Source organism: Camelus bactrianus, chromosome X, assembly GCF_048773025.1.
Source record: "Camelus bactrianus isolate YW-2024 breed Bactrian camel chromosome X, ASM4877302v1, whole genome shotgun sequence".
Lineage (NCBI taxonomy): Eukaryota > Metazoa > Chordata > Mammalia > Artiodactyla > Camelidae > Camelus > Camelus bactrianus.
Genome location: NC_133575.1, coordinates 15,273,269 through 15,300,922, shown reverse-complemented (window position 1 = coordinate 15,300,922; position 27,654 = coordinate 15,273,269). Strand labels below are relative to the sequence as shown.

The 27,654-nt window shown below is 35.1% G+C and overlaps 1 protein-coding gene across 5 annotated transcripts in view; it reads left to right on the top strand.

Moving 5' to 3' along the window:
• RPS6KA3 (ribosomal protein S6 kinase A3) overlaps positions 1–27,654 on the top strand; it is a 104,338-nt gene that overhangs the window by 11,646 nt on the left and 65,038 nt on the right. For 2 of the 5 annotated variants that reach the window (XM_010954533.3, XM_074359501.1), the window contains exon 2: positions 17,555–17,611. In XM_010954533.3, the coding sequence (XP_010952835.1) occupies positions 17,570–17,611 (42 nt within the window). In that variant the 5' untranslated portion in view covers positions 17,555–17,569. Of the gene's footprint in view, positions 1–10,666; positions 10,761–11,676; positions 11,778–17,554; positions 17,612–27,654 lie in introns of all 5 variants that reach the window. The other 3 variants (XM_074359502.1, XM_074359503.1, XM_074359504.1) reach the window with 3 other exon arrangements.

Genomic DNA, 27,654 nt, shown 5'->3' with positions numbered 1-27,654 from the left:
AAAAGCCTGTTCTCTTTAGCCAGATGACTGGGGAAAGGGTACACTAACAACAGTAAACCTTTTTGGTAATACCCACCCTACTGTATCCAAAAACCAACAGAAAAACCCCACCCTACTCCAAAGAAGCAAGTGGCAACGCTTGGATTCCTCTACCCAGAGGTGTTCGCTAGGCAGATCAGAGACCTAATCTCCCATTCCCTGCCTAGCAAAAGCAGATAGCACTTTGATTCCCCCTGCTGGGTGGTTTTGGCAAGTTTTGCAGGGATCTGATCTTCCCTCATCACCACCCCCATCCCACTCCTTCCAGGAGATGTTGCTGTCACTAGGGTTGTGTCAACAGGGTCCATCAACCAGTTGAGTCTCCCCCCCCAGTTTGGAAGCAGTGAGACTTTAACAGGGTGGTATGAGGCAGGGCTAGTCCCCACTAAGCCTCCCCCCACTCTGTGTCAGTGAGGTACTGAGCCTCCACCCTCAACAGCATCAGCAATGCAGAACAAGATGGTTGGAAGTGGGCTAGTTACCGCTACTTCACCCCTCCCCTGATGTCAGGGGGCCCAGTGGGGAGCTGAGCCTCCACCCCCATCTGGCATCTATAAGGCAGAACAAAGTGGTAGATGGCAGGGCTGGCTGGCACTCTGCTTCCCCCTCTCCCCTCCCCTGTTGTCATCTAGGCCTTTCAGGGAGCTGAACTTTCCACTCTGCCTTGCAGCAACAGAGCAGTGTGAGTCAGCCCTCAACTTCCCCTCTCCCTGTTGTCAGTGGGGTCTGTCAGGAATCTGAGCTTTCACCCCTACTCAGAGGCAATGAGGTGGTGCGGGTTGGTGCCCCACTTTCACTGGGAATAAGAATGAAGCTGAACTTTCATCCCACCCATCTGCAAAAAAGCAATGTGAGTCATTGCTCCACTTTTGCCAGGGTGGTGTTGGCGGAGCCCAGCAGGAAGCTGAACATACACACTCACCCTGCCCTCACACTACACCTCAGCTGGTAGACTGCCTACTAGAAAAGATTAAATAGGATCCAGAGACTTAAAATTTCCAAAATGTCTATTATACAATTGAAGTTCACTTATACTGAGAACCAGGAAAATCACCTCATGAATGATTAAAAAAAAAAAAAGAAGTAAACAGCAACACTGAGATGCTTCAGATATTGGAATTATCTGACAAGGATTTTAAAATAGCCATCATAAAAATACTTCAGTGAGCAACTACAAACACATTTGAGACAAATGAAAAATTAGTCTCAGAAAAGAAAGCAGAAAATGGAAGTTTTAGAACTGAAAAATACAATAAATTGAAGATAGAGCAATAGAAATTACCAGATCCAAACAACAGAGTAACAGTAAACAAACAAAAAAGAGTGCCTTAGGGACCTGGGGAACATTAACAGAAGATTTGATATTCATGTCATCACAGTCTCAGAGGCAAAGAAAAAAGGTGGCCCTGAAGAAATAATGCCTAAAATTTCCCCAATTTGGCAAAAGATATAAACCTATAGATTCAAGAAGATTGACAATCCCAAACAAAGTAAATGTAAAGTAACCCACACCTAGATGCTTCAAAATCAAACATTTAGAAGTGACAAATTGTTTAATGGGTATCGCGTTTCAATTTTGCAAGATGAAGAGGTTCTGAAGATTGGTTGTACAACAATGTAAATATACTTAGCATACTGAACTGTACGCTAAAAAATAGTTACTTGGTAAATTTCATGTTTTGTGTATTTTACCACAGTTAATTTTTTTTAAGTCAAACTAAAAGACAAGGAAACTTAAAAGCAGTTAGAAATGAACCATTACCTGTAGGGAAACAATGATTCAAATGACAGCAGATCCCACATTAGAAACCATGGAAACTAGAAGGAAATGGCACACCATTTAAGTGCAGAAAGAAAAGAACTGTCAGCCCAGGATTCTTTCATTTTTTATTGAGTTATAGTCAGTTTACAATGTTGTGTCAGTTTCTGGTGTACAGCACAATTTTTCAGTCAGCCCAGGATTCTATATCCAGTGAAAATATCCTTCCAGCATGAAGGTGCAATCAAAGCAGTCTCAGATAAGAGGAAACTAAGAGAATTTGTAACAGACTGTGAAAGAATGACTATGGGTAGTCCTTCAAGCAGAAAGGAAATAATAAAAGAAAGATCTAGAACATCAAGAATAACATGAATTCTACACATTCTCTTCCAGGAGATAGAAAACACTTCACAACTCATTTTTTGAGGCCGGTATTACCCTGATACCAAAACCTAAAGACAGTAAAGAAAACAGAATTACAGACCAATATCCCTTAAAAGCATAGACATGAATCCTCAACAAAATATTAGCAAAACAAATCCAGCAACATATAAAAAGAGCTATACACCATGACCCAGTGTGTTGTATTCCAAGGATGTAAGATTGGTTCAGTATTCAAAAATCAATGTAGTCCACCATAGTAAAAAGTTTAAGAAAAATCATATGAATAATGCACAAAACACATTAAACTAAACATTCATAATAAAATCTTAGCAAAATAAGAATAAAGGGGAACTTTCTCAACTTGATAAAGAACATTTACCAAAAACCCACAGCTAGCATCATACTTAATGGTGAAAGACTGAATGTTTTCCCTTTAATATTGGAAATAAGGCAAGGATGTCCACTTCCACCACTGGTATTCAACATAGTCCTGGAAGTTCTTACCACTACAATAGGCAAGAAAAGGAAATAATTAAAGACATAAAGATTGAAAAGGAAGAAGTAAAAATGATTTGCAAGTGACATGAGGTCTCCAATGAAAATCCCAAGGAATTTACGTAAAACTAGAATTAATAAGTGAGTTCAGCAAAGTTGTAAGATACAATATTTCTGTATTCTAGCAATGAATGGGTGGAAACCAAAATGAACAACACAGTACTGTTTGTAATTACTAAAAAAAAAATGCTTAGTTATAAATCTAATAAAACATGTATAGGACTTGTATACTGAAAACTTTCAAAATGTTGATAAATGAAATCGAAGGTCTGAATAAATGGAGAGGTCTACATGTTCATAGATTAGAAGATTCAGCATAGTAAACATGTCACTTCCCAAATTCTTGTAAAATTAGCACAAGCTTATTCTAAAAGTTATATGCAAAAGTAAAGGAACTAAAATATCTAAAATAAGATAAAAATGAAGTAGGAAGAGTCACTTAATTTTAAGACTTACTATATAGTTTCTGCAATCAAAATTCTGTGGTATTGGTGAAGGGATAAATACATAGATCAATGGAACAGAATAGAGAACCCAGAAATAGACCCATAAAAGTACAGCCAACTGGTTTTTGTCAAAGGTGCAAAAGCAGTTCAATGGAGGAAGAGCAGATAGCCTTCTCAACAGTGGTGCTTGGAGCAGTTACACATCCATAGGTGAAGCAGTGAACCTCAACCTAAACCTCACACCTTATCTAAAAATTAATCCAAAGTGGATCATGGATTTAAATATGAAATGTAAAACTCTAAAACATTTAGAATTTAGATATAAAAGAAAATCTTCAGAACCGTGGGCTAAGTGAAGGGTTTATAGACCAGACGCCAAAGGCACATTCCATAAAAGAAAAAATTAATAAATTGGATTTCATCAAAATTCAGAATGTCCACTATAAAAAAGACCTTGTTAAGGGAATGAAAAGACAAGCTACAGATTGAGTGAATGTATTTGCAAACCTATATCTGAGACAGGACTTGTTTCTAGAATATACATAAAGAGCCCTCAAAACTTAACAGTAACAAAGGTAAATAACCCAATTAGAAATTGGACAAAAGAGATGAACCGACATTTCATCAAAGCAAGTAAGCATATGAAAAAAATGTCAACATGGTTAGCTATCAGAGAAATGAAAATTAAAACCACAGTGAGATATCACTGCCTTTTAGAGTGAAAAATAGTGATAATACTGAGTGTCGGTGAGGCTTTGGACAAACTGGATTTTTCATGCATTGCTGGTAGGAATGTAAAATGATGCAGCCTTTCTGAAAAATAGTCTGGCCATTTCTTTAAAAACTACACATTTATTATACAACCCAGCAGTCGCACTCCTGGGCATTTATCCAAGAGAAATGAAAATGTATGTCCATACAGAAGTCTGTATACAAATGCTCATAATAGCCTTATTTATAATATGCAAAAGGTAGACACCAAATGTCCTTCAGTGGGTGAATGGTTAAATGAGCTGTGGTACATTCACACTATGGAATACTGGAATACTGCTGAACTAAAAGGAATGAATTATTGATACACACAGTGACTTGGATGAATCTCAAGAGAATTCATGCTGAGTGAAAAAAAAAGTTACATACTATATAATTCCATTTATATAACATTCTTGAAATGGCAAAACTGTAGAAATGGAGACTAGTGGTTGCCAGGGTTAGGAAGAAGGGCGAGAGAGAGGTGGATATGATTATAAGGGGGCAACACGCAGGATCCTGGTGGCGATGAACTGTTCTGTATCTTTACTGTGGTGGTAGGTATAGGAAGCTATATGTGATAGAATGTGTAACATGTGCTCGTGCATGTGCTTATGTGTGTGCACGCGCACACACACACACACACACACATACACACACGAGAACCTGTAAAACCAGTAATAATCTGAATAAGATCTGGGCGTTATACCAGTGTAAACTTCCTGGTCTTGACAGGAGGTTGTGTAAGATGTAACCACTGGGTTAAGGGTATATTGGAACTCTATTATTTTTACAACTTCCTATGAATCTATAATCATTTCTAATTAAAAAGCTTAAAAAGTGAGAAAGTATTAGATAAAATTTAGTGTCTATTCTTAATTAAAAATAGTAAAATAGGAATGAAAGTGTGTGTCCTTAATATTAAAAAATATTCTCAGGCCAGTAGCCATCATCATGCTTGGTGGAGACATAATATGAGTGATCTCATTAAAACTATACCTGCTGTTTTCACCTCTATTCTAGAAGAGTTTGCTAATACAGTTAGATAGGAAAACCAAAGAATATTCGGAAGAAGGATAAAAGATAACTATTAATAGATCATATAATCATCTACTTAGATAATCTAAGGAAACCACTAAAAAGATCTGTTAAAACTAATGATAATAAGGTAGTATTATACAGAATATATTTAGAAATCAAGAAGTAGCTTTCTAGTTAGAAATGATAATGTGAAAAAAAGATCTCATTCAACATAGTAAAAATACTCAGCTATAAAGAAGAATGAAATGCCATTTGCTGCAACATGGATGGACCTAGAGATGACCATACTAAGTGAAGTAAGTCAAAGACAAAAACCGTATGAAATCACTTACGTGGAATCTAAAATATGACACAAATGAACTTATTTATGAAACAGCAACAGACAGACATAGAAAACACAGCATCAGACAGACATAGAAAACAAATTTATGGTTATGAAAGGGGAAGGCAGGTGGAGGAGGGATAAATTAGGAGTTTGGGATTAGCAGATACAAAATACTATATACATAATATATAAACAACAAGATCCTACTGTAGAGCACAGGGAACTATATTCAGTACCATGTAATAAACCATAATGGAAAAGAATATGTGTACTTAGATATTCAGTTATATATATGTGTATATATATTCAGTTATATATAAAAATCACTTTGCTGTACACTAAAAACTAACAACATTGTAAATCAACTATACTTCAATTAAAAAAACCAAAATAGCAGTAAAAATATTAAATGTTGAGTCAAGAGAAAAATCTATGGTTCTTTAAGGTACTTTCAACAGGGTTTGAGGTTCGTTATTTTCTTGTTTATTTTTTAAATATTGAGGGTAACTTTTCCTTCTGTCTTGAGTGAACATTCCCAGGCTTTTGGGTTTTTTTCTGATTTCTTTAGATTTCTTTTAATCATTTTGTAGCTTATCTGGACAGTTACTACTAACAATTTTTAGCAGAATTCTCTTATTAATAGTGTTTATGTTTAATACATATGTTACTAGAATCATTATGGAGCTATAATTAGAAACTATATTTCTCATTTTTTCAGAAATAAACCTTGCTGCTAAGTTGGGTTTATACCTATGGTAATTTTAAATATATGTGTGTGTGTGCACGCACATGTGTGTATTTTAATGAGCAAGTAGTTTGGATTGTTTTTTTCCTGAGTAAATTTGACTCCAGACTTGTCTAAAACACTGTGTTAAGATACAGTTGATACTACACAAACAGGGATTTTGCTTGGATGTTAAGCTCTTTTTTGTGTGTGTATTTGAGCAAGTTCTAGTCTGTCTTGTTTCACTTACTTGCAAGCTGTCTTTTTTTGTTGTTGTTCATAAGAATGTAAGACTGTGTATAAGTTTAATTATTTTAAGTGATTGTTAGTTATCAGTAACATATGGTGGGTTCAGGTCAGCAAACATTTACGCACCACTTGTTTTACCGATGAGGAAACAGAGGTTCAGGTAAATTTGCCACAGCCGCGTAAAATAAAAGCTTAGACTTTGAAGCCCAGCATAATAGTGTATCTGTTTTAGTTAGGAGGGCCTCATTAGGCCTCTGGAAACCAGACAAAATCATTAGATTTTTTTCTTAAGACTTAAATTAGCCAAACCAAGTAATGCACTAAAGAATTATTGAGTACTCAGATTTTTAGCCCTAGAAAGGGAAGTGGACCCATTAGGATAAGAGACTTACCAGAATCCTCTCAAATGTTTGTATTTGTCAATTCCTCTGGCAAGATGAGCAGGCAGAGAGAAGCTAACACTTACTGAGCACCCAGCATGGCTAGGCATACTGAATTTTACTCCAACCTCCGGCATAACTAGTATCCAAATCCTGTGGATTAGAAAACTGACACTCCTGTTAAGTAACTTGCCCAAAGTCACACCTCAATAAAGGGCAAAGCCAGATTCTGAAACTTGATACGTCAGGCTCCAAAGCCCATGATCTTTTCTCTACACTGTAATTTCCCAGACTTACCTAATCACAGGAGTCATCTAAGGTGCCTGTTTAAAAAATGAAATCCTGAGCCATGGGGCTTCTGGAACTTCTGATTCAGTTTTGGTTTGGAGGAAGGCCAGGTAGTGTATCATTAACAGGAATCTTCAGTGATTCTGATCATCAGACTGGTTTCAGAAATACTGCCAACTCCATCGGGTACTAAGAGGAGGGGTATGTTATGTAGGCAATGTCTATAGCATTGGGAATAGACGAATTTCAAAAATAAGTTGACACCTTACTAGTAAAGTAAGAATAGTAAAATTGGATTGTGGAAATTGTAAAATTGCTTTAGCATCCTTAATCTGCACAGAAAAAAACAATGCTTTATTTATTTTGTTTTTATTAGTACTTCTCTTTCAGGTGACAGCGTTTGTACAATCTGTTCTTTGGCATTATCCTTGTTTACACTTGGATACAAAGGCACCACTGAAGGATATAGATAAAACTGTGTTTTGGATGGAGAAAAGAAAGAAGGAATTAGAAATAATGTAAAAACAGCTTTAAATACAGAATTAGTGATTTCCTCAGGTGTAAAAACTCCACAAAATTTTGAATAACTTTAATCCTTAAAGTCATAAGATTATAACATTTCAAGCTGAAAGAGCTCTTAGATATCCACATATTTTATGTATGAAGAAACCACAACTCAGAGAGGCTTAAGGGCTTGCCCACAGTTAGTGGCAGACTTTCAAATCCATGCTGGCCAAGATTCCATCGAACTCTTATGGATTGCAGATATGTACCAGAAAATAGTGACTTTTTAGAAATAAATTTAATGGCAAATCATGTTTACCTTATATTTCCTACTTTATCCCATTTTATGGCTTCTTCCTTTTTTAATTGCCCTAATGAGAGTATGAATGTATTCAAAGTAATCTCTTTTAAGAGATTATGCAATTTGAAATGCTATATTGGATCAGTGATATGCTAGAGCAATAAACCATTACCTTCTTTTATTTTTAATATTATTTTTTAAATAGAGAAAAATGAGCACAGCTAGATGCCTACACATGCATTCTAACAATAATATGACAGCATTTCTGTGTAGTATTATGAGCTTTGTGTTCAGACATGGGTTCAGTTGTCTTATCTGCAAACGTAATAGCTCTGTGATCTTGGATAAGTTATTAATTCTCAGCCTAACTTTTTTTCTTCTCTGTTATGCACAATAATATCCTTCATGGTATATTAATGATTAATTAGGATTAAATAAGAGAGTATGTGTAACATAGCTAACACTGTACTTTGAACAAAATAAGCATTGCATAAATGATAGCTGTTATTGTTTCCTTGAGCCAGTAGCTATTTAGAAGAATATTAATTTCTGACTGAGTGCTTTAGTTTATTTCCTTTTTCAGTTTTTTACCATAATCAGAAACTGATCTGCATAGAATTCATGCATTTAAGAATTTTGGAATTACTTCGTGGCCTAGAACACAGTTAGTCTTTATAATGTTTCATAAGTTCTTGAAAAGAACCCATATTCTTTTTACATTATAAAATTTACTATCTACCTATTCTAATGCAAGTTACATCATATGCTTTGTCCTTATTTTATTCATTATGCTAGTTGATATTAGTGTGTTAAATTTCACCTTCCATTTTGTTTCCATTTATTTCATGTTATAGTCTCGAAAGCATCTCCTTTGTTTTGTGGTTAGGTTAGTCTGTGATTATGTGCTCAGTACTGTTTTGCATTTATTATTTTTAATGACTTGTTTGAAAAAGTAAGAGGCTAAATCTAAAGAAATATGAAAAATAGAGAAACATATGCAGAAGGAAATAACATCTTTTACTATGAAATACCACTACGGAAAGATTTGAATGTGATTAAGAGTAGGGGTTTTAGAATCAGATTTAGGTTTGAATTTAAGCTCTGCGTATTAGCCTTAGGCAGGATATTAGATTTTCTCACTTATTCAACAAATATTTACTGGGCACCTACTGTATGCCAGGCATTTTGCTAGGGGCTGAAGGTACAGTGCTTAAAAGATTGACACACCCATCTTGGTTTAATTTCCTCATTTGTAAATTAGTGATAATGCCTCACAAAGTTAGAAGCATCAAAGGTATACTTGCCTAGTGTATGACAATTGCTCAGTAAATGATAGTAATTATTATTACTGTATGTATTAGGTACTAATTATATATTTAGTCCAAATCAAATCACCTTTTCAATCAGCTTAAGGGTTTTGCCTCACATTTTATTTTTGGCCTTAAATATCACAAACACTTTCTTTTTCTTTATGCTTTTCTATACTTAGCTATCTTTGGGTTTCTCTTTAAGCAGTAAATAATTGTGTGAGTTTTTTAAGCTTTTTAAAAATATAACCTAAGACTCTTAATTTTTTTATTTTCAAGATTTCAAACACATGCCAGGGTAGAGAGTAGTATAATGAACCACCATATTCCCATAGCCCAGCCTCAAAGATAATCAACTCACGGCCAGTCTTGTTTCATCTGTACTCCCCACCACCTGCACACTACTTTCTCTCTTCTACTCCCTGGCTCAGGTGGATTATTTTGAAGCTAGTCCATTCAGACATAAATATTTGCATTTATATTTCTTTGAAGGTAAAGATTTTTTAAAACGTGTAACTTCCATGCCATCATCACTCATAAAAACATCAGTAATTCTGCAATAACATCGAATATCCAGTAAGACACTTTCTTTTAATTAGATACTTTAAACTTTACATTTCTTACATTATTACTTTTGGAATGATTTCTGTCATCTTATTTTAAGTCTTTTATTCTTTCCTTGTAGTTTGTTTTTTTCTTGTGCCATATGGATTGTTTTGTTTGAGGAGGTTATGAAATGCTGAAGAAAATTATGGAGCTGTAAAGACTTGGGTTTGAATCCTGCTTCTGCCATTCACTAATTAACTTTGCTGAGCCTTGGTTTCCTCATGTGAAATAGGGGTAATTATACCTGCCTCATGTGCTTAGGGTTGAATGTGATGCCTGTGTGAAGTACTATTCTTTGGCAGTTATTATCTTCTGCAGTGACTTGGACTGCATTATGTAAATACAATTCTTGGTTGTTGTATGGTTTTTCAAAGCATTCCAAAATTTAAATTTATTAGGTAATTACTAAAAACAGTGGTTTTTAAATATCCTTTTAGGAAAGACAGAATTTAGAATCTTAGTTTCTCCCTTCTTCCACTAACTCTTTTATTTTGAGTCCACATTAATTTAGCCTGAGGTTACAAATCTTACCTTTAACTTTCTGCAGTTTTATATTGTTTATATATTGATACCAATTATTTATTCTTCATTGTTGACCTTTTCTCTTTATTGGGGTTAATTATTTTATTCACTTATTTCTAGATATTAAGTTGGTGTCAATATACTTTACCAGTTCTTTACTACTTCAATATTCTTGAGTTCTTATTTTGATTCTCTTTCAATGGTCTAGGACATAACCTTTGAACAGTTTATGAAAAAAGATACTACCAGGATGGTGAAACTTGATAAGACTTGACAGAACTAAGAATAATTTTCTGTAACCTTTGTACATGAAAAACTAAGACAAAGCTGTAAAATTCTTAGATCATAACTTTTTCCTTTTAACTCTCTGTAAGTCATTACTTCATTGTCTTCTGGCATTTTATTGTTGCAGAGGAGAAATCTGAGGTCAATCTGATTTTAGTTCCTTTGAAAATAACCTATTTTTTTCTGCTTGTATGCTTGTAGGATTATATCTTTATCCTTGAAATTTAAAAACATTTGCCAGGACATGTCTTGGTGTTGATGATCTCTGTTGAACCTTCTCAGTCTTCAGTCTCAGGTATTTTTTTTCAGACCTGGAAAGTTTTCTTATACTTTTGATTGATTAAACTACTGTTTTTTTTTCTTTAGGAGCATCTGTTATTCATAGATTATTTCTACGTCTGTCCTCCATAGTTTTTTAATCTTCTCTTTCATTTTTTTTTTTCATTTACTCAAGTTTGTCCTCCGTGGCATGGATTCTGTTTTCTGCAGTGTCAATTCTAATACTTGCTACTCACAATGCAGATTTAATTTTGGCTACTGTGTTTTCATTTCTTTATTCTTATCTCAACATATTCTTGTTTCATAAGCAGAATTCCCCTTAAGGGTACACTCCCCAAAAATGGGGAGGATTCAGGCCTAAAACATACCTATTTTTTGAGGCCACAACCACAGGAAACCGTCAAAAAGAAAACAAGCTGCTGAAAGGTTCCTTTAAAATTTCATAATATAAATATAGCCAGAGGTTATTCCTACCCTAGTCTAGAAAACAGAATAGTCTTGAATACTAGCAAGGCTTTAGAAGAATAGCAAAGCAGGTATAAGGACACCTTAACTAGAAATAAATGAATTTTTCTAATTACATTGATTGTTCTTTCTCTTTATAAAAATAATATATAATAAAAATGCATACAATTTTGAAAATATAGTAGAAAGAAGAAAATCCTATGACCCAGGTAACTACTACTAAGATTTTTTATATGTTTTGCCAGTTACATGCACACATGTTGGGAGGGGGGTGCAAAATTGGGGTCATACTATTTAGTTTTGTATCCTTTTTAATTTGATATATTGCCAGCATATTTTTGCATCATTAATTTTTCTTTGAGGCCCTAATTTTAACCATTGCATAGTATCCCTACATATGAGTAGATGTATTATGATTTATTTAACGAGTCCCCTGTTGGTCATTTAGATTGTTTTCTATTTTTCAGTCTAATGAGTATGATGAATATCACTGTACATAAGTCTTTATGCACATCTCTGATATTTCCTTAGGATAAATGAGGAGCTGATTCTTAATCCTGTCACATTGGTAAGGATTATATACATTCCTTATTAAGAATATTAAATGCTTGTTTCTTATTGTTTCAATGTGATTGCATAGAAGATTCTTTGGATTCTGAACAATCTGATGGTATCTTACTGAAGTTTTAGAGAGGTTTCTGATGCCTCATCCTCAGCACCTTCATGGAAGTCCTATTGCATATGCTTTGGGCAGGAAAACCACTGCTGATACCAGGGAGTTTGGAAGGCAGATATACTTGTGGAAACTTGAGAGTGGTTAAAAAAAGTGGAAACTTGACAGTGGTTAAAAAAAATAATTTTAAGAAAAAGGTATGGTCCTTGCTCATTCTCACACCCTGGGTCTCCAAATTAATACACTAGTGCCCTGGTCCCATTCTTTTCCCCCTCCCTTCTTGTTATTTTAGGCTGTTGTCCTCTGTGAGGAATTCTTTTCTCCCAGTGTTCGTATGTCCGTTTCATTTCCAGGTAGTAGGATGTCAGTATGATATGTCCTTTTAAGTTCGAGGTAGCATTTATGAATCACAGATCATTTTTTTAGTCCTAGTGTACTTTTACAAGATAATCTGCTGGACTCAACTCATTTTTTAAAATTTCTAAAAAATTTTTTTCAGAGGTATCAAACAGCAGCCTGTAAATGTGCAAGATTATAGCACACCATTACAGCAGAACAATCTGTTTAGTAGGGTTGCTTAAATGAAAAAATTTTAAATTAATAAAATATTATTATTTTTAACATTTCAAACTTTTCCTTTAAGTACTCGGGGATATTGTAGAAGTCTGGAAATCTAGGTTCATAATTATTGATTTGAATTGTTCATCCTCTTAAAAACCAGGGAGATTATCTTAAGTGATAATTTTATACCAAAACATTAGAAGTTATTTTGGAAATAATTCCTGCCGAAATCCAAGCTAACAGTCTTCTTTATCTGATTTATTCTGCTGAGACCCATATTGTACGTTATCCTGATTTTTGACTTTTACACATTTCAGACTAACAGAGTAAAGCATGATTAGCATTTCCTAACCTTTTCCAGTATTTCATATAATATTTGCATTTTACAGTCTGCCAAGCTCTGCAGTTTTTTGGCTGGAAGGCATTATGGTGGGATGAGAGAGGATAAATACATTTGCCTCACGTTTAAACTATTCTTTTTTGTCCGTACTCATTCTTTAGCCACATTGTATAAAAGTATACCACATATGTGAATGATCTCTTCCACCCTGCTTGGCAGGAAATTGGCTGTAGTAAGTGGTGAAACAGGTATCTCAACACTCTCCTGTACTTCTTCATTGCATTGCAACTTTAGAAACTAGCTGTAGACATGTTAATATTAAACAGTCAATCCAGGCCAAAGGGGATAGGCAGTAGCATTTACTGAGTATCTACTGTCCCTTGGTGAATCCTTTTAATTACAATTTTGTGATGTAGACACTATACGCATCTTACAAATGAAGAAACTGAGGCTCAAAATGTTACGTAGCTTATCTAACGTCAGGAAACTACACCAATAGGTGACAGAGCTGGTGTTTAAACCTGATGTTAGTCAGATTCAGACCACATGCTTTTTCTATTTGTTTCTTAAAATTAGAGAAATAAATTTTCTTTTGTAATTGGCATTAGTCCTTGAACTTCTGGAGCTATTAAGTATTGCAATACTGAGTCAGACTGGTGGTCCATGTAACCTAATCTCTAATGAAACCAAGGATCATTTTTCAAAAGGGAAAATTCTTAGCTGTGGAGGTAACGTGATGCTCATTTCTAGTAAATAACATTTGAATCCTTGTTTTGGTGAAATGATACAAAAGTTTGTTGAAGTAAAGGTGCTTTTGGTGGTCAGTTTTGGTAAAGCTTCCCTGGTATGTAGGATAACACTGGCTTTATATTTTCCTGCTTTAAAAATTAAATTGTTCAAAACTTTAAATCTTTGCTAAACTCAGAAAGGAAGTAGATGTTTTTGCAGAAGATAGAGCATAAAATATCTTTTGATCATGTTTCACTTAACTTTTTTCTTAGATTGCTTTGTTAGTATATTACTTTTAATTAGCAGGATGAAGAGTTCAGAAAAGAAAATATAAAATTTATGAATTACATGAAGCTGAAAATAGTGAGGGAAGCCGATTGACAGATTTGGAATCTAATCTATAGAGACTGTAGCAATGAATCAGAACTGGAAAAAGATGAATCAAAAATTTAAAATAGGGCTTTATTTATGAGACTACGTAACAAGTAGAGAATAGAAGATGCAGGACTTAGCTGCAGTGTGAGGGAAGAAAACAAGGATTTAACCAACAGAAAACGGGAAAAAATAAAATGACTCAGCTGTGTGTTGTGGGCAATCCAAAAATGATGTATATGTGAACTGCATTAATATGAGTTTATTATCTAGGATAAGGGAGGTGATATGCCCTTTACTCTGCATTGGTCACATCAAGGTTGGAATGTTAATTGCAAGCAATTCTGTTTACCACCCTTTAAGATGAATTAGATGCATGCTCAGAAAAGAAGATGGTCTCATCTTCTGTAAGGAATGTTTGAAGGAACTGGAGTTACCTAGAAAAGGATAGACTTGGGGTGGTTTATAGTCATAGCTGTAGATTTACTTCCTATGACTTTTCAAATAGAGTACAGGCAAATTAGTCATCATATATTAGTAATCTTCTTAAAAGGAATTTGTGTTTGAGGAAAGTTACTATATAATGAAGAATATTATCTAGCAGCCAGTGCTTTTTCTGAGATAATGTAGTAGGCTGCCTGGTGAAGTAGTACTTTCTTGTCCTTACAGTGTTCAAATATAGGTGACAGTAAGATAGAAAGGATTTAAGCATATGGTGTATATTTGGAGCAGAAGACTTTTAAGATCCCTTATCAATTCTAAACTTTTTTTGATCCTAAGATTAAAAGGATGTTATATAGTATTATTTTATCTTCATGAAGCTACCTCACCTTAATAATAGTAATTTGCAGTGGTACAGCTTTTTACAGTTTAAAAAGTGTTTTCTTATGAATTGTTTGTTTTGAGCCTAATGGTAACCCTTTGAGTAGACAGGGTGAGTATCCCCATTTTGAGCACATGAAGTAATAGGGTAGGCTTATCAGTTACGATTTTAGTGTTGTTTTTACTATACCAGAAAGTAAGTTACAAGCTGTGATTCTTACTTTGCATACAGTGAAAGTTGCAAGGAGCAGATTATTCTCAAATTACATTCCCATGGAATATATAAATGTAGCTCACGTTAAACCAAGGGTTCTAAAATCCAGATAATGAGGAACCATTGAGTAGATCTTTATTATAGGAAGAGATCACTGTGTACAATTAATGAGACAGTCTAGTTTGGGCTACTAGATTAATGATGACACCATTCAGTAAAATAGCAAATACAAGTGAAGTAGCAGATCGGTGGGCCACAGAGCAAGTGATTGAATTTTGGCTATGATTAAAATAGCTAACATTGATAGTTTACTAAGTGACAGGTACTGCTCTTAGGGTTTTTATATATTAATCTCATTTAGTCTTCATAACTCTCTGAAGATAAGATTTTTAAATCTCCATTTTCCATATGAAGAAAGTAAAGCTTAGATAGTTTAAATAACTTGTCCAAGGCTTCATAATTAGTGTTAAGAGCAGAAATTTGAATCTAGGTGTCTGACTCCAAAGTCCTTGGTTCCTAACAGCTAGTTTATGGTTTGTCTGGAATGTTTAGATAAAAATGATCAGTATTCAGTTGAATAAATGGTTGTGGCTTTTAAGAGAAAGGTGTATCCTAGGGTTACTTGAGACCTTACCGTACAAGTGGCCAATACTATAGCTTCTGAAAGTGTCTTAGGAAAATAGAGATTTTATACCTGCCTCCCCCTTTTCTGCTTTTTGGCACAATTTCTGTGTTTTGTAACATTGTGTAGGCATTCCCTAACCTAGGAACATAATATGTGAATTTTTGAAAATGAAGGGTGCCCATTTTATGAGTCAGTAAACCCATGAGATCCTCTAGGATGGATCTTTGGATGGGCCCCATGTTTCATAAACCTTTCATCTCCAGTTTGGTGCCTAGAACATAGCATGAATGAAATGAAATGAATGGATGAATGGATGAATGGATAAATAGAGGTAGGAAGAGTATTAAGAGGAGTTCAAATTCAGAGCAACTGCCACATGTGGGATATGGGATAAATGGGTGGGCTTCCTTTTATTTCCCAGTTGATAATCCTCCAAAGATAGTTAGCTTAGATCCTTGTACATTTGTTGAATTAACAAATGGTTAGGGGCATTTACTCCTCTTTCCAGTGAGGGAACTAGAGAAGACACTTTGTGTACCTGAGTTTTGATTTTGTTTTGTTTTTATTTACATAAATAATACATGGTCATTGTAGACATTGTAGACACATTAGAAAATTCAAATAAACAAAACAAACAGTTTAAATTGTCTAAAATTCTACCACCCAGAGATAGCCACTGTTAACATTTTGGTGTATATCCTTCCAGAGTTTTTCCCCATACAAATATATACATTAAAACATGTATATATTTATTTAAAATGGGATCATTATAATCCATATTGTTTTGTAAACTGCTTTTTCACTTATTACATGTGACTGTCTTTCCATGTCAATAAATTTACATCTTTATCATCATTTTTAGTGACTGCATAGTATTCCATTATATGGATGTACCATAATATATTTAACTAGTTCTCTATTGTTAGGAATTTAGGTTTCCAATTTGGAGTTCTTTTTGGAAAAAGTTATGGTGAGCATTCTTATATGTATATCTTTGCACACTTGTCCATTTTTTTAAAAAAAGAAATTGAAATGATGGGATGTTTCAAAGTTTTATGTCTTTTTTTAAAAATACAGACTTAGATTGCCTTCCTGAAATGTTGTCCTGATTTACACTTTCCCCGGCAGTATATCCTGAGTGCTCTTTCCCATACCCATCTTAGCACTGGGTATTATTTTTTCTGTAAATCATTACCAATTTGAAAGGCAAAGGTATCTTTCAGTTAAATGCATTTCTTTGATTAGTACTAAGGCTGAACTCTTTTTTCCCTTATTGCTCATTTCTGTTGAGGTTCATCGTTTTTTCTTACAGGTTTGTAAAACAAAGTTCTTTATGTATTGAGAATACCAACCCTTTGTCATATGTTGCTTTTTTTTTGTAATCAGTTTGTCTCTATCTTTTTTATGTCTGACAGAAGACGTTTTAAACTTTCATGGATTCAAATGTCTTTTTTTTTAATTTATGATTCTATTCTCCTTACCCCATAAGTTTTATTCACCTATATTTTCTCCTAATATTTGTATAATTTTACTTTTTGACATTTAAATGTTTAATCCATCTGGAATTTCTTTTGATCTAGAGATCTAGCTTTATTTTCCCCCAAATAATTAATCATTTGCCCTGATTAATTATCAATGGAGTTGAAATTTAGAATGTATTTGCCTTAGAAAGTATTGTAAATGATGTTTGGTGAGGTTTAAATAAGACCATTGCAGTGCATTTAACTATTAAAATCAAGGGCTTACCTGGAAAGGTAGCCATTATTTATTATATCACCTCCATGGAAAAAAATGTTTTTATAGTTATAAATAATCAATATATGTATTAACTTTTGAAGCACAACATGTTGCAAATCGGCAACTGCATACTTAAATGGTAGTTCTGTACTTAATTAGAATCCTTTAGGGGTAAAAATATTCCTACATGATTTTGTTTTATCTGCCTTCATTTAACTTTAACTGATGTGAGATCTGTTTTGGTAACTTTCTACTTGCTATGCTTTTCACAGAATGGACAGCAAATTATGGATGAACCTATGGGAGAGGAGGAGATTAATCCACAAACTGTAAGTGAAATATTGTATCATAAAGGATATAGATAAATCAGATACCTTAAAATTTAAATATTTGTATGTTTAAACTGAGCAAAGTAGTGATTTTACAGTATTAGAAATTTGTTGATGCTCTCACATTAATTTTATCAAAATATCTTCTTGAATGTGCTAGTGACATTTTTAAAAACTGTTTGATGAGACTGATTTTAAGAGAAAGACAAAATAAACTACCTTGTTGAAAGTTTTTTTATTAGTAACTTAAAGCTTTTTTTAAAAAATCAAAGTAACTATAGATTTATTAGAGACATAAATATAAAGGTCATAACTTTACAGAAATATTTAACGTTGAAAATGATGATTCAACATCTCTTCATCTCGGGTTTTGGGTTTTTTTTTTAATTTTTTTTGGTTCTGTCCTGAATCCCCAGCACCTAGACCAGTGCCTGGCACATAATAGGCACTCATTAAATATTACATAAAGGAGTTAATAAATTATCTCCCCATGCAAGATAACCATTGCTAGCAGCTCAGTTATTATCGTCATTTTGTTCTGCACATAAGACAATTATTGGTATTTACAAAATACATATATTCTGCAACCTGCTTTTTTTCATGTAACATGTCTTGAACATCTTTTTATGACAATGCATGTAGATGGGCCTCTTTTAAAATGGTTGCATAGTTTTCTATTATATGCATGTCTTGTGCTTAATATAATTTTCCCCTATCTATTTTTGTGAACTTGTGTTTCAGTGGGATATAGTCTTAGAAAGAATGTTCTGGAACAGAGGATATGGACATTTAAATCTCAATAGGCATTGCCAAATTGCCCTCCAAACCAAGGAGTTATAAAAATTTCATCATATGTGAATGTCTGTTTGACCATATATTCAGTACTGCATATTACCAGAAATTATTTTTAATTTGAGCCATACTAAATAAATAATACAATCTTATTTCAACTTGCATCTCATTTGATTATTAGTGAGTATCCATGCATTATATTGGCCTTTATATTTTTGTGTTTGCCCAGTTTTCTTTTGGGTTACTTATTATCTCCTTATTGTCTATATGATCTCTGTATATATTCTGGTTATTAACTCCATGGCTACAATATATCGTGCAAATATTTTCTCCCTAGTTTTTGACACTGATTATGTTGTCTTTCACTGTGTATGTACAGAAGCATTTGTCTTTAAATTGTCAGTTCTGGCTTCTAGGTTTCATGTTTTAGTTAGAAAATCCTTCCCTGAACCAAGGTTATATCCTCTTACATTTTCATCTACCATTTTTATGATTTTGTTTTTTACATTTACATCTGTGATCTACTTGGAATTTTAGTACCTGTTATGATGTAGAAATCTAACTTTTCTTTCGAAATAGGTAGCCTGTTGCCCTAATCTCTACTTACTGAATAAATAAAACCTTTTCATTCCCACTCATTTGAGATCCCTTTATCATATATAGAATGGCCAGTATTAGTGTCCTAAGACTGCCCTAACAAAGTACCACAAGCTGGGTGGCTTAAAATGGCAGAAATTTATTCTCTCACAGTCTGGAAGACTAGGAGTTTGAAATCAAGGTGTTGACAGAGGCATGCTCTCTCTGAAGGTTCTGAGGAAGGCTCCTTCTTTGCCTCTTCCAGCTGCTGGTGTCTGTCAGCAGTCCTTGGCATTCCTTGTCTTATAGACACATCACTCCAATCTCTCCCTCCTTTATTACATGGCATTCTCCTTGTGTGTCTGTGTCCCAATTTCCCTCTTCTTATAAGGACACCAGTCATTGGATTAGGGCCCACCTTATTCCAGTATGACTTCATCTTAACATTATCATGTCTGCAAAGACACTTTTTTAAAATAAGATCACATTCACAGGTACCAGAGATTAGAACTTGAACATATTTTTTTGGAGGACACAATTCAACCCACAACACCCCCTGAATGTTTTAACTTTACATACATTTTTAATTACTATACTTTTATGTTTTTTCTATGTGGCAAGGCAAGCCTTCCCACCTTTGAAAATTGTACTCTTATTCGTCTTCTAGATGAACTTTAGAATCAGTTTATCAGACACTCCTGAAAATTTTAATCAGATTTTTATCTGAATTGCATTAAATTTACTAATTAACATGAGGAAAACTATTTTAATAACATTGAGTCTCCATATCCAAGAACATTCATTTATTCTGATATTCTTTTATATCCTTTATCAAAATTTTATGGTTTCTTAATATGGTTTTATACATTTCTTAAGATAATTCATTGGTAATTTATAGTTTTTGTTATATTATAAGTAGTATTTCTTTTCTTCTGTGTCTTCCATCTGGTTATTGCTAGCATATAAAAAAAAAGTTTTCTGTTTCTGTATGCTTTTTAACATCTTAGGAAAGTTAACTTTTCAAAAATTCCACAAACTGTCATGAACATTATGTCAGTTATGAAAGAGTGAGATGATTGACCTCTTTTTCTTAAAACCCTTCATACATTTTGTGCTTTCTTTAATTAAAGTCCAAACTATGCAGTGTGACCTACCAAATCCTGCATAATAAAAGGCCTTTGCATACATCTCCATATCATCTCTGGCCACACACCTCTACCCTCTACTAAAAGTCCAACCACTCAAATGTATTAGGTTTTCTTTTACTCCTGGGCCTTTATAGGTGATATGCCTTCTCCCAGAATTCTCTTCCCTTATTACTCCCCTCCAGTTAAGTCCTGATCATCCTTCAGGTCCAAGTTTTGGTATCACTCAACTGAGCTGTCTTCCTGATACAACTACCACTTTCATTTCTACCTTGAGTTGAGTGTTTTTCCTTTGTGCTGCCATAGCAGCCTACATGAACTCTAAATGACAACACCACACTAGATTCTATTGCTTTTTTCTTGTCTGTATTTCCTACTAAACTGTGAGCTACATGAGGCAGTGACCATGTCTGACTTATTCCTTGTTTTATATCCATATGTCTGGCACCTAGTACCCAGTAGGTGCTCCATCAGTGCTTGCTAATTAAAGGGATGTGTGGATTAAGTCTTGGCTAGCACAGGGTGCTAGCCTTGGCATGGGGCCCAGAGCCCAAGGCTGCCTTCAGATTTGGTCTAGATTTCTGCACCTCCCAAACCATATGAGGCATTTTACTTCATTGGTCTGTAGTATATATTTATTAGTATCTAAGCAAATGTAAAAACAATCGGTAAGTGTTAATATTGATTTTTCTGCTACCAGCTGCCTTTTTTTCTTTAAAAAAAATTCCCTTGGAAGGAAAACCTTCAAATATTTGATTCTCTGTACTCTAAAATCATTTTCCATTGTGATATTATACTTACATGGCTCATGCTTCCCCTCCAAGTACTCACAGCATTAGCAGCATTTGCATCTGAAAGAAAACTGCATTCTAGAGATAGGTTGAAAAGCTACAGACTTAGATATTACTAGTAATGTGTGTGAAGTTGTTGAGATCATTCCACATTACAGGAATTGGGTATAAGATAAAAGCCTAACATTTAATATTTCTTTAATGGTATTAAATCCAAAAGATTGTGAAATATATATTAGCCTTATACTTTTAAATTGTATTTGCCTTTAATGTACAATTAAAGGTTTTCATTTTGTCAATTACTGATCATTTAAATAGTGAAAGTTAAGGTGTCACAGTAGCTAGTCTATTTTATGCATAACAAATTACCACAAACTTAGTAGCTTAAAGCAACATACATTTATTATCTCACAGTTTCTGTGGGGCAGGAATCTAGACACAGCTTAAATGGGTTCTTGGTTCAGAGTCTCTCATAGACTGCACTCAAGGAGTTTGCCAGGGCTAGAGACTCATCTGAACCTTGACTGGAGAAGGATCTGCTTCCGGGCTCACATGTTTGTTAGCCCAGGTTCCTGACCCATAGAAACGACAAGACACTGGCCATATGTATGGATCTTGTCAGCTGGTGGACTTTCTTTTAGGTTGGTTGGCCCCTTTTCTGTGGGCTAGAATGCAGAGTGTGATGATTAGCCAGTTTTGACCACAAGACTATAGAATGGGTAGAGAATAGCAAGAGGGAATAAAATAGATAAACAGGTTTAGACTGTATAGCACAGGGAACCATATTCGATATCTTGTAGTAGCTTACAGTGAAAAAGAATATGAAAATGAATATATGTAAATTCATGAATGACTGAAGCAATGTACTGTACACCAGAAGTTGACACAGCGTTGTAAACTGACTATACTTCAATTAAAAAAAAAAAAAGAGGGTAGAAAGCTGAATCCTTAATGACCTTATGATCTAGCGACACCTCTTCACTCTAACCTAGCCTCTTACCAGTGGACTGCTCCATAAGAGAAAAATAGACACTTATCTTGTTTGAGCCATTGCATTTTGGGGTCTTTTTATTATAGGAGTGTATTCTGCATTTCCGCTACATCTAATCATCCATTAACCAGGTAGTTAATGAATGTCTGTTAGGTGCCAAGAACCCTGCTAAGTTGTTTAGAGACACAAGAGCACATAAGGGAAACTTGTAGTTTTAAAATGGCAAAATAGAGCTGTTTTTGTCCTCTTCTCCTCTGGGAAATTATCACCCAAAACAACAAGGAGAATAAGAAACAGAAATGTGGTCTTTGAAATTAGAAGACTTCTATTATTTGAACTATGATACATAAATATGAAAATCAGATAAGAGTCATAACAAGAGGAAGTTATAGGACCCGGGTGCTTGTGAGGAGTATATCAGCAGGAAGGAAGCTTTCTTCAGGGCCCCAAAGCCGCAGAAGGGCCCAAGAATGTCACCAAGCACTATGGAAAGTGGAGGTGTGGTATGGGGTTGAAAGTCAAGATTAGTTGAGTGTCGACATTAAAAGCCTTCATTCTATATACAGGGAAAATGACTCTAGAAAGCCACAAGGATGCTTTTGACTGAGATAAATGCCTCCCTCCCTGCCAGGAACTGGGTTCTGCAAATGATTGAAGGTGTCAGGGGAGGTAAGAAAGCTGGACAAAGCCTGGAATAAAGGAGCAGTGTGATTAAACAAACTCATGACACAGTGATGATGTTCCCGGAAGTTAATGCTGCCAGTTAAGAGAACGTGTTGAACATGTATTATAATGCATTAAAGCCTTACACAGTGACAGCCTGCGTGAGGGCTATGGACTAGCAGAGCTCATAAAGCTTATAGTTCGCTCCTTACTACTCACCACTACTTTGTACCTGCAGTTCAAGAAAGAGTCAGGAAAGAGCCTGTCTTTAGGCCATTTGGAGTGAAACACAGCCTCATCCTTCTTCATGCTCTCAGTCTATAAGAGGATATTATCATTCTTTTCAAAAGAAAACATGTAAGTAGCTCCAAACTGAATAAACATAATTATCAAACGTGTTAAAAAAAAGAAAAAGCCTTCATTCTAATTCTCTCTCCTACCCCTGGAAGAGAAAAAAACTATTTCATAGAGAAAAATGAGCCAGAGAGGCTCTAGACTTGGAACCGCAGGCATAGTAGGAAGTGGGGCGAGGCGCTGGATTGGAAACAGGGAGATCAAGTGAAAGCCTAGCACTGCATGGTGGTGTGATCCCCTGCCCCTGCCCAGTCCACCAGCTGAGACCATGTCCTCCAGGCAGGAGAGCGCAGTCTTCTTTCTTGAAGAAACCGAATGATCCCTGAAGAAAGACCTCCAGATACTGAAATTAGAAGACTTCTGGGAAATATTCAATGTAGAGGCTGGCTACTTGGCCAGTTGACCTACAAGAAAGCCTACCAGATGATAAGCTCTAGAACATCTGGTCCGCATCTTAGTACCTCACTCTTGCATACTAGCTAAAAGCCAGATCTCACCAAACATTTGAGAAAGGCTTCTAACATGAAAGAGTAAGGTCTGGGGAAACAAGCAATGCAGGAAAAAGAAAAGTTAAATTAATATCCTCTGAGTGCTATGGGATGAAATTGATTTCCTAAAACAAGAGTAGGATGACATTTTTTTAATCAGAAAAAGAAGAAACTCTTAGGAAATAAAAATGTGACAGTAATGTTTTACATTTTAGTAGAATATTTAGAAGCTAAAATTGAGGAAACCTCCCAGAAAACAGACCAATGAGACAAAGAGAGAGAAAACAGGAGAGAAAAAGAGAAGCAATCTAACATTTACCTATAGGAATTCCAGAAAGAGATAGTAGGGAAATAGAGGGGAAGAAATTAGGAAAGAAATACCGTAAGATGTATGTTTTTCCCTCACATCTTAATATGTCTGAAATCAGAGTGTTTATTATAATCAAAGGTGTGACACATTTTAATTGGCAGTGCTTTTCAGAATGGTCCAGTGATAATCTTGCTCTTAGATTAGGGAGAATACTAAAATTCCAAAAAACAGTTATCCCCAACATGAGAACCATGAGTCTCAGGATTTAAACTGCCTACTGAAAGCCTATTAATAATAATAATTTTAAAAAACACCCTATTCTCAAGAAGGATCATTATTATGTAATATCAAAACACCAGGGATAAAGAGAAGATCCTGAAAGTTTTGTTGTTGTCTGAATGTATCTCCCGAAAATTCATATGTTGATGATGCCTTATCTCCAATGTGATGATGTTTAGAGGTGGGGCCTTTGGGAGGCGGTTAGATCATACGGGCAGAATCTTCATGAATGGGATTAGTGCCCTTGTAAAATAGACCCCAGAGAGCTCCTTGACCCCTTCTGCCGTGTGAAGACACAGCAAGAAGATGGCTGTCTATTAACCAGGGAACAGATCCTCACCAGACACCAAATCTGCCAGCAACTTGGACTTGGACTTCTCAGCCTCCAGAACTGTGAGAAATAAATTTCTGTTGTTTATTATAAGCCACCCAGTCTATGGTGTTCTGTTATAGCAGCCCAAATGGACTAAAACAGGTTTTAGAGATTTTTTTAATACCTTTATAAAGGACTGGGTATAAGAATAATACCAGACATTTCAACATTGAAAGTTAAAAGTCAAGGAACAATGCCTTTGAAATGCTTAGTGAAAATGATTTTCAACCAAGATATTTTCAGACATGTACCTATATTCTTAGGAAGTTGCTAGAAAATGGGCTTTGCCAACATTAGACGGTTATTTTCTAAGGAAAAGAGACATGAGATTCAGGCAACAAAAGATCCGTCATTTAAAAGTACAATGAAGAAAGTTCCTTTCTATTATGATGAATAAAGGATGCTTCAGAAGACTAGTTCATTCAGTAGGCCTCAAGAGTACTCAGTCCAGCTCGAAGCAGACAGATGATTCCAGGACGGCTGTCTCCAGGGGGAAAAATGTTGGAAGTAATGAATTATCAGATAGGAAGATTCACCTGAGAGGCAGAATGAGAAGAATTTCAGATAGGTACAAAGAAAAGAAAGCAAATTATAAAACAAAGCAACCATAAACTTTAAAACAAAATGTACACAAGAAATGTAACTAGAGTATATTTTTCAGCAGTAAACAGTGTTTACATAGTCATAATATTTGTAAAGACTAAATGTTGATTTAACCAAAATGTGTGATATGTTTGTTAAGTCATCTGTAATAGGATGTCTAAATGTGATATCTTAAATTGATGAGTCAAGAGAGAACAGTGTAAGGTTATTATTTACCGTATAAACACCAGAGGGAACAATGAAAAGAGCTGAAAGGGTATCAAGAACACTGGGCATTGCTATTTTTTTGTTGTATAAGCCTTGCATCATTATTTGACCCTTTAGCCTTTGATAAAAAATTAAGTAGAATTTAAAATAAAGCTTGTTGTAACTGGTGTAGTCAAGTAAAAATTCAGAGAAGATGTGAAATTTTATGTATAGGATTTTGAGAAGTATAGAAATGTCAATATTTGAGCGAAGGCTTTCTCATGGGAAAATGGTGCAAACAAAAGCCAAAGTGGGGAAAGGGCGAGAGGTAGCTAAATCAGCTTTCCTAAAATGATGGTCATAAAGGAGAGCTGAATTTCTCCTAAATATAAAATACCTTCACTCAGACCTTCTTGACGTGTGGAACTGCCCTTGTGATGTCTCTCTTGAACATGTCCCCTGGGTTTGGTTTGTTTGTTTGTTTGTTTTCAGTAGAGTCATCTCATTATGGCTGGATTTTTCCCTTCTTCACACCTCATCTCTTCCTCTCTTCTCTTTGTTCTTCGCCCTGTAGTCTGCTTCCTTCCCACGTCCTAGATCCACTTCTCTTCCATCTTCTGGAATTTAATGCTATTTCCCTTTCTTCTGGCTTTGGAAGGCTTATTCCTTTCTTGTCTTTATCCACCTGAAGTAAAATTTTTATTTCCTCCATGTGTCTCATGAAATATAAGAAAATTTATCTAATTAAATTGACCCATACCAAAATATAACAAGTAGTCATCACCTTCCTCCATCTCCCTCCCCCAAGAATGTTTGCGTATTAGTTCATATTTAGTTGAATTTCTCACCAATTAACTTGCTCCAGCCAGTGTCTTTTGTTCTCCCTTCCTTGCTGGAGAGACTTCATTATTTTTATCCTTTATTCCAGTGGGGCTGGAAGAGAGACTGTCATTGTAGCAGAAGGTAGAGTGCTACATTGCCCCTCAAGCCAAGATACCTTCCTGGACTCCAGAATTTTCTGTCCTTTCTCAGCTAGCCAGAGGACTCCATGCTCTGATGATCCATGCTGAAGAAATAAGGAGTCTTGGCTGTTTAGCTTTCCATAAGCATCCAAGAATCAAAGCAGTTTCTTGCTTAGTGGGGAAATAATTCTCTTAATGGTTCTTGCAGTACTAGGCAAAGGTTCTTTTGAGACTTGAGAATTAAAGGAGATAAATAAGTACCTGGCACAAATAAGCCCAATAAGTGTTCATTTTCCTGTCCTCTTCCTTCCCGAGGCTGATCCTGCTCTCTATTCACCAGGGTTAAAGTATGCTCCTTAAGGACTAGGGTGGTATCCAGTAATTTTGTGGCTGACAGTGTGCCTAGCCTCAGAATTGTGAAATGACTTGTCTTTCTCTTAACTTGGTCCTTTGACCCTTCTATTTCCCCTTATTATTTATTTCTAACGACCATGTGTACATGAATAACTCATTACATTGACTTTGTAAATATTATATTTCTCTAGTCCTAAACACTATGTTTATCAACTCAGTCTTTATAGCTCTTGTATCATAGTCACATACATGATTGTCAAGAATCGGAGAAAGCTTGTTAAAAGTAGTAGTGGTAAAAATGGTTTAAAAAGATAGGATGGATGGAGATAGGTCGTAGATGACCTTAGATGCCAAGTTAAAGAGCAGTGCCCCTGTAAAGGACAGGCAGGAGTACATTGGCAATGCCTCATTCTTTTCAAATCCCCTGCAGTCATGATAGCCTTTAGCAGTAGTTTCTTCTAATTTTTATGTATGCCGTTCCTTCAGCTATCATTCGTAGTAACCCTCAGGCAGCAGTGATATGTATGCTGGCCTTCACAACATCAGGGAATTTCACCAGTTCCCAGTTGTCTGCTGGTTTCCTCCATTTCCTTGAAGTTTCCCTCAAGCTACCTCAAAACTTGAATTTGAACATCCAAAATGATACTCAAAACCATGAGTCCAGCACATACTTGCACAACTCTTGCAGTCATCGTGAGTCAAACACAAACTACAGAAAAAGAAGCCCTAGCAGAGTAGACAATAGACAGTGAAGAACCACTCAACACAGGGAAGTACAATAGAGTGCTCATTGGCAGGGAACATTTGTGGAGTGATACATTGATGACACTTACTGACTAATTGTGTAGAGTACTGTCTGTTGTTCTAACTCTCATTGGCTGAGTATATTTTAGCACTTAGAGCATGGGAAAAATGTGCTCTAGCAGATTTAAGTATAAACCACTTAGGAAAATATTTCTGAGATAAGTAGCATTATCATTAGCACTGCATGGTGGCATTAAATGGAGTATGTGTATAACAGGCATAATTTCCAAGCATATAAAATTTCCGTTGCTACATTTTTGGCTCTGTTTCAGGGCTATTTTTTAATTTCTAGTGTCCCTTTCCTCCACCCCTAAGAGCTTTAAAAAAAAAAATACCCCTCCTTTTTTTAAATCATGGCTTGCTTAATTCATA